The following is a 17,555-nucleotide window of genomic DNA, read 5'->3' on the forward strand; positions in this document are numbered from 1 at the left end:
CTTATTGAGTTTATCAAATTAACATGCTTTGTGATCCTTCACAATTCAGGTTTCCTAAGGTAGATGTGTAAAACCTAGCTTAGGTGGTCTGCCAGTGCTAACAAGTGAAGCGCCTCATGTGTATTTGATCTTTATGCATCTTTTGGTCTTTTGGTACTGTAACTTTAAAAATGAAGAAACAACTCCCAGCCTGTATAAGTAGGGAGGTAGTGACTAACTTCCACAAGCCTCAGCATCCTGTCATGAGAAGTCCATCTCCACTTGGATTCGTGTGTAAAATGCTTACAACAGTACCTGGTGTGAACGGACAAGCACACAGTAAGCTAGAGTTTGCTCCTCTCCTTAAGTGAATCAAGAGTAACAGCTCAGAGCCGGGCGTGGTGGTGCATGCCTTTAATCCCAGCACTCAGGAGGCAGAGGCAGGTGGATTTCTGAGTTCGAGGCCAGCCTGGTCTACAGAGTGAGTTCCAGGACAACCCCAGGGCTATACAGAGAAACCCTGTCTCGAAAAACCAAGAGTAACAGCTCAGGTAAAGCTGAAGAGAGGCATGAACATAGGGTGTGTGTTAGGTAAAGGGCAAGAAACTTCGTCCTTGGAGGGCTGTACCTAGAGATAGGCCTAATCATAGAGCCTCCTGGTCTCATTGAAACCACTTCAATAGCTTCTTAAGTCTCCTGCCTGATCTCAGGGTGAGTCCAGAGAGGAAGCTCATTCTGTGTTGACTGCGTGTATCTCAGGGTCAACATACAGATGCCACCCAGCTGTGAACTAGCGATTACCCTGTAGTGGCTGCTGTGCTTCTCTCCGTATCACCGCTCTTTATGTGTCTTAACTTCCCTACTAGACTGCAAAGTTCTTGCAGGAAGGACAGGGATTATCTATACACTGGTCAGTGCTAAGGGGAAAACGCCAAGCAATACCATTTAATGAATGAACCAACGGTAACTCACTAGGACGACACCTTGTAATTAAAGTAGTACAGTGTATATTTTGATACTTTACTAGGCTAACTCAATTTAGGTCTCAGCTAAGCTAAGCAGTGCTGAGCCATCTACCTTTTAAAACAACTATTTTACTTTGAGAACAGGAGGAAGGGGTAGGTTTGGTTTGGTGGTAACAGTTCTCTTCCTTGCCCTGTGTGCGTGCGTGCGTGTGTGTGTGTGTGTGTGTGTGTGTGTGTGTGTGTGTGTGTGAGAGCGTGTGATGCTGGGGATCAAACCTGGATTCTTACATGTATTTTAGACCTGTAATTTACCACTGAGCTACATCCCTACCCAGAAGTATGTCTGGATTAGACATGTCACTATAGTTTTGGGTAAAAAAAAAGATGCTATTGAGAAAAGGAATATTTGTCCCTTTTGGATATACTATTTTAACTACTGTATTTCCCATTTTTAGGAGGAGGAGGAGGAAGAAGAAAATAGGATGTCAGAAGAAGCAGAAAGACAATACCAACAAAACAAGCTGCAGGCCGATTCCATTGTACAGACAGACCAACCAGAAACAGTGTCGTCCAGCTTTGTAAATATTAATTTTGAAATGGAGGAAGACTGTGAAGCAATTAAGGAAAACAAACAGCGTCCAGTCTCTGTCCCACCATAGAATGAGATGACTGTCTATAAAGTGTTACACCCCAAACTTCTCCAATCAGGAGCTTTTTATGTTTTAGTGGGACTTAAAACAACTATTTATATTTTAAATTATTACGGGAAAACCTTCCTTCATTCTTATGCTGTATCTATTACAGTGAGGTCTGAATTTGGGGTGCTTTTGAGTTAGTGACCCCCATTTCCCACCCCCAATGCCAAGGAGCAAACCCAGGGCTCCTTTCACATACACTCACCAGCCAAGCACTCGATCCTAAGCCCAGGGCTGTGATTTTAAGACGAACTTTTATAAAACACAAAGGACATTTAGCCAAGCATGGTACTACATGCCTTTAACCTTTGCACCAGGTGAGTTTACGGCCGCCCTGGTCAACACAGTGAGCTCCAGCCTAGCACATGGTGACACCTGGCCTTAAAACAACAACAGAAACTGAAGGCATTCTACATTAAGAGCGTGAAATAATTCATTAAGATTTTTGGTTTGGGGGCATTTGGAGTTGTTTTTGAAAGTATTGACTAATCACTAATAATCCTACAGCCTCGGTATAAAGTACCCCTAGAGTTTACACAAGGAGGGTTCAGAATGTATAATAAAAGGAGCAAGATGGAAGCACTGTGGATTTCCTTTTGTTGAGAATATCATATGGGAAAGATTAGGTTTTCATTTTCACTGTAAGCCATCCTTTTTTTTCAGTAGTTACTGAACTGACTTGCTCTGATCACAAACTGACACTAGTCACTGAATGGCTCTGTAGTTGAAGTCACGTGTTGCTACCTAGGGATTACCCACGTGGCATCTTGGTCATGTCACAGTTATTCGGCCTTTTATGTAACACAGGCAGAGGAACTAACGGGATGATGAGTTTTGAACAGTTTACTTTGGTCACCATTTTGAAGTAGCAGTAGTAAGTGGGACGCTGATGCGAACCAGGTTTGGCCATCTCTCCGCTTACTAGGCTCCTCCTTTACAAAGGTATAGAATATGGAGCTACTTGTAAGAAATATCCTGAATATGTGTTCAGAACCTCACATCTGTAGAACTTTGATTTATACCCAAATGTAGATAAAGAAAAATGTGGGCAGTGTTTAGAAGTCCTCATCATTTAAAAGCCTTCTCATAGCTCTAAAAGGGTTAGAAACAAATGGTTATAAACCAGCCTTCTAAGTACCATTACCTTTCCACCTTAAATGTGTATACAATGAAAACATGGGTGGGTGAACATTGTAGAGACCTGCCAGTGGACTTCAACTCAAAGGTGAACTTTTAACTGAATAAAAGTTTCAGTTGGACTGACATCAGTCATCCCGGGTTAGGAGCGGACAGCACCTTCATGGGTGTAGACATGTGACTTAGCCCTTAGGGATTTATCTTTCCATCGATGTCACTATCAGTTACCGTTTACTAAAACTCTGTCTCAGTTGGTAGTTGCTAAAACATGCTGACCTGACCTCTTGCTCTTGATTTGTTTTTAACTTTGAGTCAGTGCTACCACAGACAATCGGTTATGAGGTGAAGGTGAGTGGTCCACAGGTGACTAGCTTCTGTCTCAGAGTGTATGCTCAGACCTGTGATCACAGCAGGAGGGTGGCACCATGCAGGCCTGAGCTTCCTGTGCTGACCTTTTTGCTGCTTGTTTGGCACTGGCTGATGGGTACTGTTTACAGTTATTCACTGTGCCTTACATTTTTACACTTTGGTTTATATGAGCTATAAAATTTATCGTAAGTGGGTTAAATGGTTTTATTTTAAGCCTCCTTCACCTCTTCCTATTTTCTAATTCTTAGAAGAATTATTTTTCCCTCTGGATCACAGTTCATGATATTCTACTTTCTTCTGATCTCTCTTTTTATAAATACTGACCACAGCCACGTATGGCAGTGCACATCTGTGTTCACAGCACTAGGGAGGCTGAGGTGGGAGGAACATGAGCTGGAGGCTGGCCTAGACCACATAGCAAGACCCTTAACAACAAACAAACAAATAACACCAAAAACCATAAACACATAAGTATACTGAATTAGTAAATTCTCTAGCAAAACCTTTAACAGAAGTTAGTTTTGTAAATGCTTAATAGACCTAGACAAAATCTCATTCAATCTGATGAGTTTAATAAAACAAAATAGTTTGTTTGAATACTTATTTTGAAAACACTATATTTAAAAAAAAACAAAAAAACAAAACAAAAAAATCTTGGGAAGGCAAGAGGATGCTGGGTACAAGCGCTTGCTGGGAAGCCGAGAACCTGAATCTGATCTCCAGAACCCACGTGGGGAAAGGCAAGAATCACAACAATGTCTACTGACCTCCATGTGTGCTCTGGTGTGCACACACAAGAAATACAAAAACAACAACAAAAACCCCAAAAACAATAGGCACAGAGGCACTCACCTTTAACCTCAGCACCTGGGAGGCAGAGGCAGGTGTCTCTCTTAAGAGTTCAAGGTTAAAGGCCAACTTGGTCCACATAGCAAGTTCCAGGCCAGTCAGGGCTACATAGTGAGACCATGTCTCAAAACAACCAAAGCCACATCTAAAGCTTTGAATCAGAAATGCAATGGTGCTACTCTGATAGGAAGTCTCCTGTCCCCAATCTTCTTGAAGACCAAATATTGTAATTCCACATGAATAAACTCCATGGCTAACTACAGCAAATCTTACTTTCCATTTCTGAGTTAGACAGAACTAGGACTTACTTTACCACTTCATAAAAAACCAATAGTTGGTCCTATTACTTTCAAATTGTTCTGACTGCAACCAACACTCTAGTAAGCAAGATATTTGCTGTGTTGTACAGGCATGTGATGAGTTTTATTTAGAACGTTTCTAAGGATTCTGCTTCAACAGTGTTGCATGCAGCATTCAAGCATCTTTATGAAGAAGTCTATTTTGCAGAGATCATGTGTCATCAAGATCTGCAGAGGGCTGGTGAGATGGCTCAGTGGATAAGAGCACCCAACTGCTCTTCCGAAGGACCAAAGTTCAAATCCCAGCAACCACATGGTGGCTCACAACCACCCGTAATGAGATCTGATGCCCTCTTCTGGTGTCTGAAGACAGCTACAGTGTTCTTACATATAATAAATAAATAAATCTATAAAAAAAAAAAAAAAAAAAAAAAAAAAAGATCTGCAGAGTTCTCGTTGTCATTTGCAACAAGGGCTTCTCTGTTCTCGTAGGTCCAGAAGCCATTGAGATCAATTAGAATGGTAGTGACTGTGTCTCCTTGATTACTGTTGATTAAATCCTGAAGTGAGATTTTCAAAGGATCCTTTGGTTTGACCATGTCAAAGATTTCATCCTATAAGAGAAGAAAAGATTATGAAAGCTGATTGAAGTAGCTTGTGTCACACAGTGCTATTAAACTCAGGGTGGACATTTGAACTATTGTACAAGTTTTTATTGCAGTTTCTTCTTCCCCACCTGATAGGTATCTCTAACCACAGAATTTGTTGGGTAATTCTTTAGCTGAATAACTATCTCTTATTTTATAGATGAAGAAAACAGGCTCAGTTTAATCTAAGCTCATAGCTAATAAAGGACAGAGCTATCCAATACAGCATTCTCTGAATGCAATGAACTAGTTACGGTTTTTATTGCCTCCTAATGGTGAAGCAAAGTCTCGACACAATTTTCTTTTTTCCCCCACTGCTGGGAGTCAAACCCAAGACATCCATCTCATGCCAGGCAAGCTCTGACACTGAGCTCTGCCATGATGCCTCTTAAGAGCTCAGCTAAGGAGTAAAACCTCAGGTGGCTCAGAGATAGTGACAGTAATCGTGCCTTTCACACTCTCTTCACAGTATGGGGAGAATGGAACTCCATGTTAAAGAACTAGTCATCCATAATAATGAAACTGTTCCTAGACTAGAATTCCGGAAAGACCCTCTTCTAGGTTATCAAGTATACAATATAAATATTTGCAAAGCATTAACCTCTGTAGACCAGGCTGGCCTCGAACTCAGAAATCCGCCTGCCTCTGCCTCCCGAGTGCTGGGATCAAAGGCATGCGCCACCACGCTGGGCTTGCAATTCCGTTTTTAAAAAATTTAGAGTTACTTGAATCTATGTAGTCTTCCAGTTGAATGTTGCATTTACAGTAAAAAGGACTGCTAAAGGATACAAGCTAACTGATAAATAAAATGAATGTTTTCATGAGAACCCAAGACTAATAATGAAATTATCAAATTCATCAATCAGAAGTCCAAATTTGTCTCCATTTCTGATGATTTAAGTTTCAGTTCAGAACAAGTAACAGCAAAAACCTGATTTAGAATGGTGTTTCATACTTCATAAATCACTTTCATACAAAATTGGATACAGCATTCCTTAGCATTACTGTGGCTATATTATCTGACAATATGACATAGGTAAATAAAAATATAATAACCTTGACATCTTGAAACGACACAGGATCCTGTCCATGGATTTTCATTAGTTCTTGTATGGCCTGTATTTAATGGAAATAAATCTGTAAATAAAAAATTAATTCATAAACCACAAATACCCTTCTCACCCCAGTTCCTGTCCAGTTCCACGCTGTGTAAGTCAGTTAGCCCCACTGTACTGCTCTGCTTCAGTCTTCCTATGCCCACAGCTGGATGAGCAAAACCATGGCCTTCTCTATGCTTCCACTTTAGCAACTGAGAACTTGGGTGAGGACGGAGGATTAAGACTGCAGACTGCTGGTACTGCACAGGAATGTGGACCCCAACATGACCTGAGCCACTACTGTTATAACTGCCTTCTCCTGGTTTTCACAAATGCTTATACTTTCACGTTTGGGTTTTTTAAACTTTTAAATTTAAATGTATACAAGTGTTTAGCTGCATATATGTATGTGTACTACATGTGCGTCTGGTAACAAAGCAGGTTAGAAAGTATCAGATATCCTGGACCTGGAGCTTCAGTGGTTGTAAGCCACCATGTGGGTGCTGGGAACTGAGGTCCTCTGCAAGAACAGCCAAGTGCTCCTAACCAGGGAGCCATCTCTCCAGCCCCACTTCACCATTTTAAAAGGCCCATCTCTCCACTATCTCTACTTAGGAAAAAACAGAGCTAGACTACCTAGGCTTCTCCCTTTAAAATCAAAGAGCAGCATAGTAACACAGGCCTGTAATTCTAGCACATAAGAGGCAGAAGGATCCAGAATTAGGTACACATTCAGTTAGATAGTAGACTTCAACATCCAGGCTTAGCCTAATCACTGTGATGGTGTTATACATACTACATTTTGTTAAGTATTATGGGGGAAAACTAGCTATGAAAATGTGGTAAGCACTACAAAACTATCCCATACAGTAAAAGGTGTTCTCATTCAAACTCAGGAATTTCATGACCAAGGCAGACTTCATTTTTACATTTGCTGGTGCTGAATGCCTATCATATACAATCAACTGCCCTTTAGAGACCAATATTCTGAGATCCAGTAAGGTCCAAGGTAAGTACTTCAAATCTGTTGTACCCTGAAGTGTAGCACACAATTCTGGGGCTGGAGAGATGGCTCAGTGGTTAAGAGCACTTGTTGCTCTTGGAGAGGACCTAGATTTGATTCCCATTACCAATACAGTGGCATACTACTACCATCTATAACTCCAGTTTTAGGGGATCCAATACCCTCTTTGGCCCTCCTAGGATACCAGGTACATAACATGATGCCCAGACAAAAAAGCAGGAAAACTCTCATATACATAAATCTAAAAGAAATGGAAAAATAGTATTTTAAGATTTATTTATTTATATCAGTACACTATAGCTGTCTTCAGACATACCAGAATAGGATACTGGGTCCCTGTTACAGATGTTTGTGAGCCACCATGTGGTTCCTAGGAATTGAACTCAGGGCCTCTGGGAGAGCAGTCAGTTCTCTTAACTTCTGAGCCATCTCCCCAGCCTGAAAATATTTTCTTAGAGCAAATAAACTGTCTAATGTCTGAAATTTTCCTGAAAAGGAACTAGGCATTTACATTTGTTACTGATGACCAAAAGCACAGAGTCTCTCATCTCCAAAGGCTAGCCAAGCCATTCACATCCCATAAGAAAACACTGAAAAACTCAACAGCATCAGCTTTTACTTTATCATTATATATTCCCTAAAAATAGAAGGAAAAAAATAGACTTGATTTACATTTTAAAACATTCTTTTACATTTAAAAACAAGCTAGGTAAACTGTCAGTACATTAATTAAAAACTGAATAGTTTAAGATATCTTAGGGTCAACAATGCTCCTTTACCCAAACCATACTTACCCTAAAGAAATAATTAAGGGAAAAGACATTCAGGTATCCCTTGTTCTCAATGTCCAGCAGTTTGAAAATGTACTGCAGAGCTGCAGGCTCCTTTCTGTTTTCTAAGGCAAGAACAAAGTCCAGGTAGGTCTTATAGTCCTACAGAGAGAGAGCATCCATAGTCTTGAGTGAAATTAAATGAGTATTTGCTGAGATGAAGTTATTTTGTAATCACAGATAGCAAGTTAAACTATTTTTAAAACTATGAAATGAATCCATTTATGCATTTAGTGTTGGTGTCTAGGAATTCTAAGTAGGCACTATTCTGTAGGACAGTTTTGAGAGATCCAACTCATTTTCTTTGAGAGATTTGCTTAAACTATCATTTTCTTCCATTATACTAAAAAACTGTCAAGACAGCGATTAAGCTATTTTATGCCGCCATTAAATTTATGTCTTCATTTCAGTGTCGTTTCTTTGAAGAATCTCTTTTCTTTAGAATGAACAGCAGTCTATTTAAATTGCTATTCAGAACCCACTCATCCATGTCTGTGGTTCCATTTCTGTGCATCACATCAACTGTGAGCTGAAAATATTTGGGAAAAAAATGTTAATTTTCACCCATCATAGACTTTTCTTTCCTGTCAGTACTTAAACACCACAGTAGGATTACACAGCATTTATACTGTATTAGAGATGACACGTAGCCTAAGGATGTAGGTACACTGGAGCCAATATACGGATCCTGATCCCGAAATGGATTCTGGAACCAGTCTACAGAATCAGGTCTGAGCTTGGTGGCACATGCCTGTAACCCAGCAACTGGGAAGCCGAGCAATACAATCTGAGTTGAAACCAGCATGGGCCTGCAAGATTATTTCTCCAAAATAAAAGAAAAAAAGAAATCAAGAGACTTTCAATAGAATGAGGAGGTGGTTTAGCTGGTAAAGTGCTTGCTCTCACAAGCACGAGGACCTGAGTTCAAATCCAGTCCCATGTGAAAGTGTCCATGATGGTGGCGTGCCCTTGACCTGCTGAGATGGAGATGAGGCTTCTAAGGGGTTGGTGGTCAGCCAGTCTACCTTATTAGTGCCTTCCAGCCAACAAGAGATCCTGTCCCAAGACAGACAGCCTTTCTGGGGATAACACCTCAAGTTGTAGTCACACAGGAATGTAAACTTGCACACACAGACAGAAAAGTTTAAAACTATGAATGCCAGCTAGAAACATGAAAAGAACAGACTCTTTACCCCTTGCAAAGGGGACACTTGTAGGTTATGTGTTCATATACATGTTTTTATTAATTTCGCTTCTTGAAACAGAGTCCCACTCACTCCAGGCAGTCCTGGAACTCACTGCATGGCTCGGGCTGGCTTCAAACTCAAGGAGCGTATGTCTTAGCCTCCTGAGTGCTGTGTTTACTGACCTGAGCCACCATACCTGGCAGAGTACTCGTCTTATATATAAAGAGGATAGGAAAAGAAATTCACATTCTTGAAAGAGATTTTGTAGGCTATGATAAGGAATGGTTTCACATACAATTGTAGTGTAAGAAGGTAAGGAAGTGGCATGAGGATTTTGTTCAGTTGTTACAGTGCTTGCCTGCACTCACAAAGAAGCCCTGAGTAAATCCTCAGCCAAGGATCAGGTGGCAGAGCATGCCTGTAATCCTAGCACCGAGGCCAGCTTCAATGACATGACACCCTGCCTTAACAAAGCAAGACCAAACCAGAGTTAAGGAGATGAGCTTCATCAAGGCTCAGTCCCACCCATGTACTGCCCTCATCTCTGCTATTACCATAAGCCTCCAGCAGTCCATGGCGGGAGCCCTGGCCACTTTCCCTTTGGTGCCTGACCTGCTTGCATGAGTGGCATAGTACAGTGTAGAGCTCACTCTTACCTGGATGATTACTTCTTAAGCAGACTTGCCTGGGGAAATGATGTATCTCCTACATTTCTCTAGCTGTTTTGAGATGCTCTATACTAGTGCTCAACCTACCTCCAGCCATTAATGCAGTTCCTCATGTTATGGCGACAACCAACCATAACATTATTTTCATGACAACTGGGTAACTGTGATTTTGCTGTTGTTATGAACCATACTGCAAATATCTGTCTTTGGGGGTGGGGACAGGGGATAGTCCTCAAACTGCTGCTCTATAGTCGGTAGTCCACCTGAATTCAAACTTAAACTTCTCCTGCCCCATTTGTCTGTCCTGGGATTATAGGTGTGCATCACCTTTCCCAGCCCCTCTAAGATTTGATTCCCTGGCCTTTGGATGTTGTTGTTTAAAACAGGGTATCATACAGCCCAGCCTGACCTTAAGCTCACAATCCCCCTGCCTCCATCCACCAGGTGTTAGAACTATAAGCTTACTTCCACCTGTTTTTGATAGAGAGAACACTGATTTTCAAAATGCTATTTACAAATTTTCTTCTCAAAGCTGGGTGTGGGGCATCTTTAAGCACTCAGAAGTGGATTTCTGAGTTCCAGGACAGTGAAGGCTATAGAGTGAGATCTTTCTTATTTTTGATTGATTGATTGATTGATTGTTAAAGATTTTTTTCACTTCTGTATGTGAGTACACTGTCACTCTCTTCAGACACACCAAAAGAGGGCATCAGATCCCATTACAGATGGTTGTGAGCCACCGTGTGGTTACTGGGAATTGAACTCAGGACCTCTGGCCGAGCAGTCAGTGCTCTTAACCACTGAGACATTTCTCCAGCCTCTACTTATTAATTTTAAAAAGCTATCTTGCTAGGCATGGTGGTATATATCTTTAATCCCCAGCACCAGGGAGGCAAAGCCAAGTTTGAGGCTAGGCTGACAGAGTAAGTAAAGGCCAGCCAGACCTACACAGTGAGACTCTCCCCTCCTCAGAAAAATAATTTTCTTCAAGTGTTTTGAAAACATTAAAGGGAATATTTATCAAAATCTCTACTTCTTTATAACATCTGTATAATCTAAGATGTAAGTTCTAAAACTAAGTGTAACTAGATGTCCATGTATTTTGAGAGGGAAAAGGACAACTACCTGATAGTTATCTTCAGCTATTAATGCATACACAGTAATTCAATATGACTGTGGCTGGCTGTGGTAGCTTCACACCTGGAACCCCAGCACTCAGTAGGAGTGCAGACACAGTAAGTTCTAGCCAGGCCGTGCAGAGGTAGCCTCTGTTTCAACTAATTAAGGCAATGGGCCTGATTTAAATCACAGCATATGTGGTCTGTGTCGGACCCGGTAATTCAATGATTGCCCTATTTACACAGAAATGGCTTACAGGATTTACTGACTGTTTTCTTTTTACCAATTGATGCTCCTATACCTATGTCAATGAATAAAAAGATACTTCATTATGAATGTGTTTTAAGCCTAGAGGGAGGTTTTTTGCTTTTGTTTGTCTGTTATTTGTTTTTGAGACAGAGTTTCTCTTTGTAGCCCTGGCTGTCCTGGAACTCCCTTTGTAGACCAGGCTGCCCTTAAACTCACAGAAATCCTCTGCCCCTGGAGTACTGGGATTAAATGTGTGTGCCACCACTGCCCAGCAGGCGGTAAGTATTTTTAGCTGAATTTCCTTAAGACTAGACTCAGAATGTCAAGTAATTCCTTTGACTTAATAGTCTAAGATCCTGTTACACACTGACATTAACAATGCTCAAGGAAGCAAGACATGCTGGCTCACTCCTGAGTCCTGGCACTTGGGGTGGCACGACGGGAAGAGCTCAAGATCATTCTTGGCTACAAATCTCGTTCAGTGCCAGCATGGTCGACCCGAGACCCCGTCTTTAAGACAGACAAACAAAAACTGTTGATTTATATCAAGAAAATAGCTTATGGAAGCTGTAGGAGCCTAAAAGTGTAAACTCAGCAGACTTCAATAACTACCATTTCTCCATCGTAAGTGAGACACTCCTGGAAAACTCGGTCTAAGAAGACACTGGTCATGGTTGCTGTTCCGTAACGGGAGAGCTCCTCTTTACTTAGCATGCCATTATGATCTTTATCAAGATTCAAATACTGACCTTGCAAAAAAGAGAATAGAAACACAAAATGATATTGAAAGAAGACTAATGAGATTCAGTAAAACCAAATCACTCCCTGTGAATCCCCGCTGTGTGAACCCTGCCACCACAAGTGATCACAAAATAAGACAAGAGCTGTTGTTCCCAGCTAATGAAAAGGGGTCAGATTACATTGTTCTACTGAAAACAAAGCATAGGAACCATGGAAGAGTTCCAAACATTCAAACATTAGTGAAGTAAGAAGTAACCTTAGTAGCCTGCAGTACTGATCCTTGAGTGGGAACACCCTGGTGTAAGGCAGACAGCCTATGTACACAATGGTCCACCAGACACCCATCCCCCGGGGAAATCAACAGTGGGATTTTAGAAAGCAGAGCCTACCATAGACCCTCAGGGCAGAAGGAGCAGAAAACCAATTTGTTTCTTGACTTTCTTTGGACAATTCCTCATCTCTTAGCTAAAGAAACATAAAAGCATAATTAGAAAATTAGAAAATAATAGCAATTATCATGTGACAAAATTGAGTTCAAAAAATATTTACCTCCAGTAAATCATCTAGAAAACTGCATGCTAAAATATCTTGAATTTTGATCTTCCCTTGGGGAAAAAAAATAAAAGAAAAGCAATTTCATTTTGAGAACGACTTTTTTATTTAAGATGTTATTTTACAAAGGCAAGCCTATAATTGATACGATAAACAGCTAGACTAGCTCTTAGGATCCTTAAATTTTGTTACAAAACTGAACCATTGGAAAAAAACAAAAAAAAACAAAAAACAAAAAACAACAACAACAAAAAAAAAAAAACAAGAACTGGAGAGATGGCTCAGTGGTAAAGAGCACTGAGTGCTCTTCCAGAGGTCCTGAGTTCAATTCCCAGCAACCACATGGTGGTTCCCAACCATCTGTAATAAAATACGACACCCTCTTCCGGTGTGTCTGAAGACAGCCAGTGTACTCATATAAATAAAAAATAAATCTTTTGGAAAAAAAAAAGAGAGAAAACACAAACACACACACAAAAGCCAAGTAATACAAAAACACTCCAAATTATAATAAGACAAAACAAATCCCAACAACCTATAAAACTACATATCTACTTGAATGCCTCCAACTGCAAGAAGCTAAGCAGTAAATTCCTACTAAAATTATGTTACTCAAATCTACAAAAGGTTATGTCATACTTTTCACATAGGGACAGTACTAAGGCCAAGCTCAGGCTCTCCCTCTTCCTGCTGCCTGTGGATCCAGATTTCAACTCTCAGCTACCTCTCCAGCACCATGTCTGCCTGCATGCTTCCCACCATGATAATGCACTAAATAAACCTCTGAACCTGTAGGCCAGCCCCACTTAAATGTTTCCTTTATAAGAGTTGCTGTGGTCCTGGTGTCTCTTTACAACACTGAGACATAGGTGACATCCCAGCACTGCACAGCTGCTTACAGTCACTGCAAGAATATTCTGGAAGCTCTCCATATAAAGGGAAGTGTGTGATCTTGTACACTTGCCCACTCTCCAAGATGTGCCAGATTATGCCACTAACTTTAAAAACAAAGAGAAATTGTCCAAATTTGTCTAGTACTAAGACACTATCAACAAATAATATCCTAGTTTTTAAATTAGACAATGCTTTTACCTGTTCTTAGAGGGTCCAAGAAGAAGAAGAACTTCCTGACTGCAGTGCAGACATAGAAGGAGTAGAAGGACTTCTCCAGCCCATCCAGCTGTGGCAGCGTCGGGATCAGCTCCAGGATGTAGTTCTCCAGGTCCTGGGACAAAGCAACGCTGTCAGCTGTCTGCCCTGACTTCCCACGGGGACAGATGGGAAGCTAGAATTGCAAACCCAATCAAACCCTTTCTCTCTTAGGATTGCTCTGGTTGGAGCATTTCATTACAGCAAAAGACACCATATTAGGGCAGCAAGTCACTATATTTAAACTCTCTGGCACACCTGTATTCCCAATACCTGGGAGGAGGCAGAGGCAGAAGGATCACTGCAAGTTCAAGTCCAGGCTGGCTACAAAGGCTGCAAGGTGAGACTCTGACTCACAAAACCCAAATTAGCAAATATGAGTCTCCTGTGGCGTTTTGTATTTATTTTAACAATTTCGTTTTCGCTCTATTTTAGCATTTGCCCGACAGATCAGAGACTCTAAGTTCATAAAAGAACAAGCACTCAAACCGGGTGTCTAAAATGAGCTCTTCCCAGCTCCTCACAGCCTTCATGGGCTTTCTCCCATCCCCCACTTTATATTATCAAAATAAAATTTCGGACTCAGCTTTGATTTCTTCAGTTCCTTTCCCCGAGTCCCATTCCCTATGCCACACATCCAACCTAGCAGCAAGGCGTGTGATTTCTTTCAGTTTTCCATTCTTCTTTCCTTTTCACTCCCTTTTCTTTCCTTTGTTCTTCCTTCCTTCCTTCCTTCCTTCCTTTCCCTCCCAGTGTGGTAGAGGTGAAGGTAGGATGTGCAAAATGTGTATTTTTAGCTTTTGAAGGGATCTTTGGGATTAATAAAAGGCTCAGTATGTGATCACTGTCTATTGGACCTCCCTGCCACCTTAGCTTTTACTCTGGACACACAGGCTCCCATTTTTACAGACCGGCAGGAACAAGAGTCTATACTACAATGTTGATCTGCATTAAAGGACAAGAACTCTACATTATCCTTGGGGAGACAAGAGGATGATTAAACACCTCTGAATAGTTAACTCAGTGGCTGACATTTATGCCCAACATACCTTTCTCCTTTGAGCTCTATAAGCGGGCTCCGTTTTAGAGAGAAAAATATAAGCCAAAAAATATACCTACATAATTTAGATAGTTGCCAAAAATATGGAAGTAGCATAGCCATTTTGATCAAGAGGTGTCAATCCCATCATAACCTGACCTAATGACATGCACACCTGATAGGAAACAAATATCCTCCTGGTAACTTACCATGTCCCTCTAAACCTGTGGGTAAAAACAAAGCCACATGAGGTTTTTTTCCCTCTATTCTATAAAAAAGGAATTCCCTCGTCTTTTCCAAAATAAAATACTGCGCATATGAGAATACCCAAGAGCTGCTGAGGTGCGATGAAGAGCTTGCTGTGCAAGCTCAAAGACCTGAGTCTGAGCCCTGAAACCCACGGACAGGTGGAGAAAGAACCAAGGACACGAAGTTGTCCTTAACCTTCTCGTGTTCTGTGGCATGTGTGAGCCCTACTACTATTGATGTCTATGAAATCATGAAAGCCAAGTACAAGAGTTTAGAATCTGGGGGTTACACCCTTCTCATCCGGGGATTGATCCACTCAGACAGATGGAGAGAGTCCTTGTTGCTGTTAGAAGACATTAAAAAAGTCATGGTCCCTTCCAAAAAGAACTATGGTGACTGTATACAAGGAGCCCTCCTTCATCAAGATGTGAACACAGCTTAGAGTTTGTATCAGGAATTGATAGGTCATAATCTCATCCCTCCGTTGGAAACTTTAAAAGCCTTCTTTGATTATGGCAAAGACATAAATGATGATCACTATTCAGACAAACTCCTGGACATACTTTTGTATCTAAGGAATAATCAGCTGTATCCTGGAGAGTCATTTGCACACAGTATAAAAACGTGGTTTGAAAGGTAATTTTGATTTTGTGTATGTGTTGTTTATTAGTTGCTGAGACTGATTTTATTCAGCTTATACCTTTTCCCATCTTGAGATAAAAGTTATTTCTCCTTTAAAACACAATATTCTCCTAAGAAAGTAATAGGAATAATTTGTGTCACTCGCTACTTGTCACATAAAAGGAAATTATAGCGCACCTTCTGTTTTTATATAAACAGATCTCTTCCTTTTAGAACTATATTTTATTTTCTGATGTGTCTAACATGAATAACGGGCAACATTATAGCAAGTAAAGGTTCTGTGCCTCTGTGTGGGCATATGCACATAGCAACAACAGAGGTTGACTTCAGGTTTTTGTTTTTCGGGAGTTTTTTGTTTGTTTTGTTTTGTTTTTTTGAGACAGGGTTTCTCTGTATAGCCCTGGCTGTCCTGGAACTCACTTTGTAGACCAGGCTGGCCTCTAACTCAGAAATCTGCCTGCCTCTGCCTCCCGAGTGCTGGGATTAAAGGTTTAATGAAGTGATAGAAGAAAACATGTTTATAGTGAGACCATGTCTTTAAAAAAACCTAATATGTTAGAGAGATGGGTCAGCAGTTAAGAGCACTGACTGCTCTTCCAGAGGTCCTGAGTTCAACTCCCAGCAAACACATAGTGAGTGGTTCACAACATTCTGTAATGGGATCTGATGCCCTCTTGTGGTGTGTCTGAAGACAACGACAGTGTACTCATATACATAAAATAACAAACAAAACAATCCTATTTTTTGAATTCCCATCTTGAAGCACTCTTCTTGTATGTGTATATACCCACAGAGTACTGCCTGGGTTCTTGCATTCCCAAGATACACTTAGCTATCATATGCCTCAAGCAATCTTTAGTTTGGTACCTCACTTAAAATAATCTCTCAAAACGTTCAACAATTCTCGAATTACGCCAAGAATATTTTTCCTAAAAGGTCAGAGGTTGAAGATCTAAAAGTGGAAGCTGGAGTTGAGGGTGTAGCTCAGTAGGCAGAGCACAGGCCTGAGTTTGATCTCCAGCACCAGGGCAGGTGAGATGGACGAAGGAGGATCAGAGTTCTAAGTCATACTCTGTTAACTTGGAGGTCTAGCAGGACTACATGAGACCTTGCCTCAAAAAGTAAAAATATACTGAAGGTCTTATGAAATAAGAACACTTTAAGGAAATGAAAGTAACCTTGAATGAATGAAAGTAACCTTGGGGATTAGTGTTTTTCAGAATAGCATACATGGGTAGAGTTCTCAAAAAGAGACAAGTATATAACTAAAACAGTGCGTTCACTAGGTTTTACCTTTTTTGCTAGAGAAGAAAAGTTTCATCCATTAACTAGATCTAATCACCTATTTCCTCGATTCTAATTTGTGAGTTTTCATATTAACTAATTTTTTTTAAAGATTTATTTATTTATTACATGTAAGTACACTGTAGCTGTCTTCAGACACTCCAGAAGAGGGAGTCAGATCTCATTATGGATGGTTGTGAGCCACCATGTGGTTGCTGGGATTTGAACTTCGGACCTTCGGAAGAGCAGTCGGGTGCTCTTACCCACGGAGCCATCTCACCAGCCCCTCATATTAACTATTAACAGTTTAAAAAGAAGTCTTTTTTTTCTTCCCCATACCCTGGAAGATTATTAATTGGTCTATTTTACCATGTATAAGATAAATGTACTAGGATAACTCCACAGCCTAAAACCAATCTTGCACAGAGCTTTTTCAAGTAGTATCGGCCTGTACGAGTAACTGAACAAAGAGGTTCTAGAAGCTTGCCCAAAATCAGCACCGGAATCACAAACCACCTAAAGTTGATTCTCAGGTATCCAATCCTAAAATGCACTCTGATGACTAGGTGTAGGGTATGCAGCGACCAAGAGACCTGGTGCCGAGCCCCGCCCCTCCCTGGTACCCAAAGACTAAATCCAACAGCCAACTGCCGGGCTCTAGCCATGACTGCTTACGGGTAGTCCTCATCCAGTGGAGCAGTGCCGGGACATCTGCGGGAGCCGTAGTTCCGAGCAACTGAAGTACAGCTCTCCGAGCGGACTGAAAGTCCATGGCGAAGTGAGCG

At 41.0% G+C, this 17,555-nt stretch overlaps 2 protein-coding genes across 3 annotated transcripts in view; one reads left to right on the forward strand and one right to left on the reverse strand.

Annotated features, from left to right (window-relative positions):
- Fam177a2 (family with sequence similarity 177 member A2) overlaps positions 1 to 4,728 on the forward strand; it is a 17,905-nt gene extending 13,177 nt beyond the window's left edge. The window contains exon 3 of one of the 2 annotated variants that reach the window (XM_006515319.4): positions 1,400 to 3,659. In XM_006515319.4, coding sequence (XP_006515382.1) covers positions 1,400 to 1,603 — 204 coding nt within the window. In that variant the 3' untranslated portion in view covers positions 1,604 to 3,659. Of the gene's footprint in view, positions 1 to 1,399 lie in introns of both variants that reach the window. The other variant, NM_001100116.1, reaches the window with a different exon arrangement.
- Positions 3,696 to 17,542, reverse strand: Gm2446 (predicted gene 2446). The gene is made up of 10 exons (XM_030247033.1): positions 17,446 to 17,542; positions 16,780 to 16,787; positions 13,500 to 13,632; positions 12,405 to 12,460; positions 12,245 to 12,320; positions 11,727 to 11,863; positions 7,856 to 7,993; positions 5,997 to 6,056; positions 4,736 to 4,907; positions 3,696 to 4,521 (listed from the first exon to the last, which is right to left on the reverse strand). Exons 1-10 carry the CDS (start codon positions 17,540 to 17,542, stop codon positions 4,505 to 4,507), a joined length of 894 nt encoding a protein of 297 aa, XP_030102893.1. The 3' UTR covers positions 3,696 to 4,504.
- Between the last annotated feature and the right edge of the window lie 13 nt (positions 17,543 to 17,555).

This window comes from Mus musculus, chromosome 12 (assembly GCF_000001635.26).
Source record: "Mus musculus strain C57BL/6J chromosome 12, GRCm38.p6 C57BL/6J".
NCBI classification, from domain to species: Eukaryota; Metazoa; Chordata; class Mammalia; order Rodentia; family Muridae; genus Mus; species Mus musculus.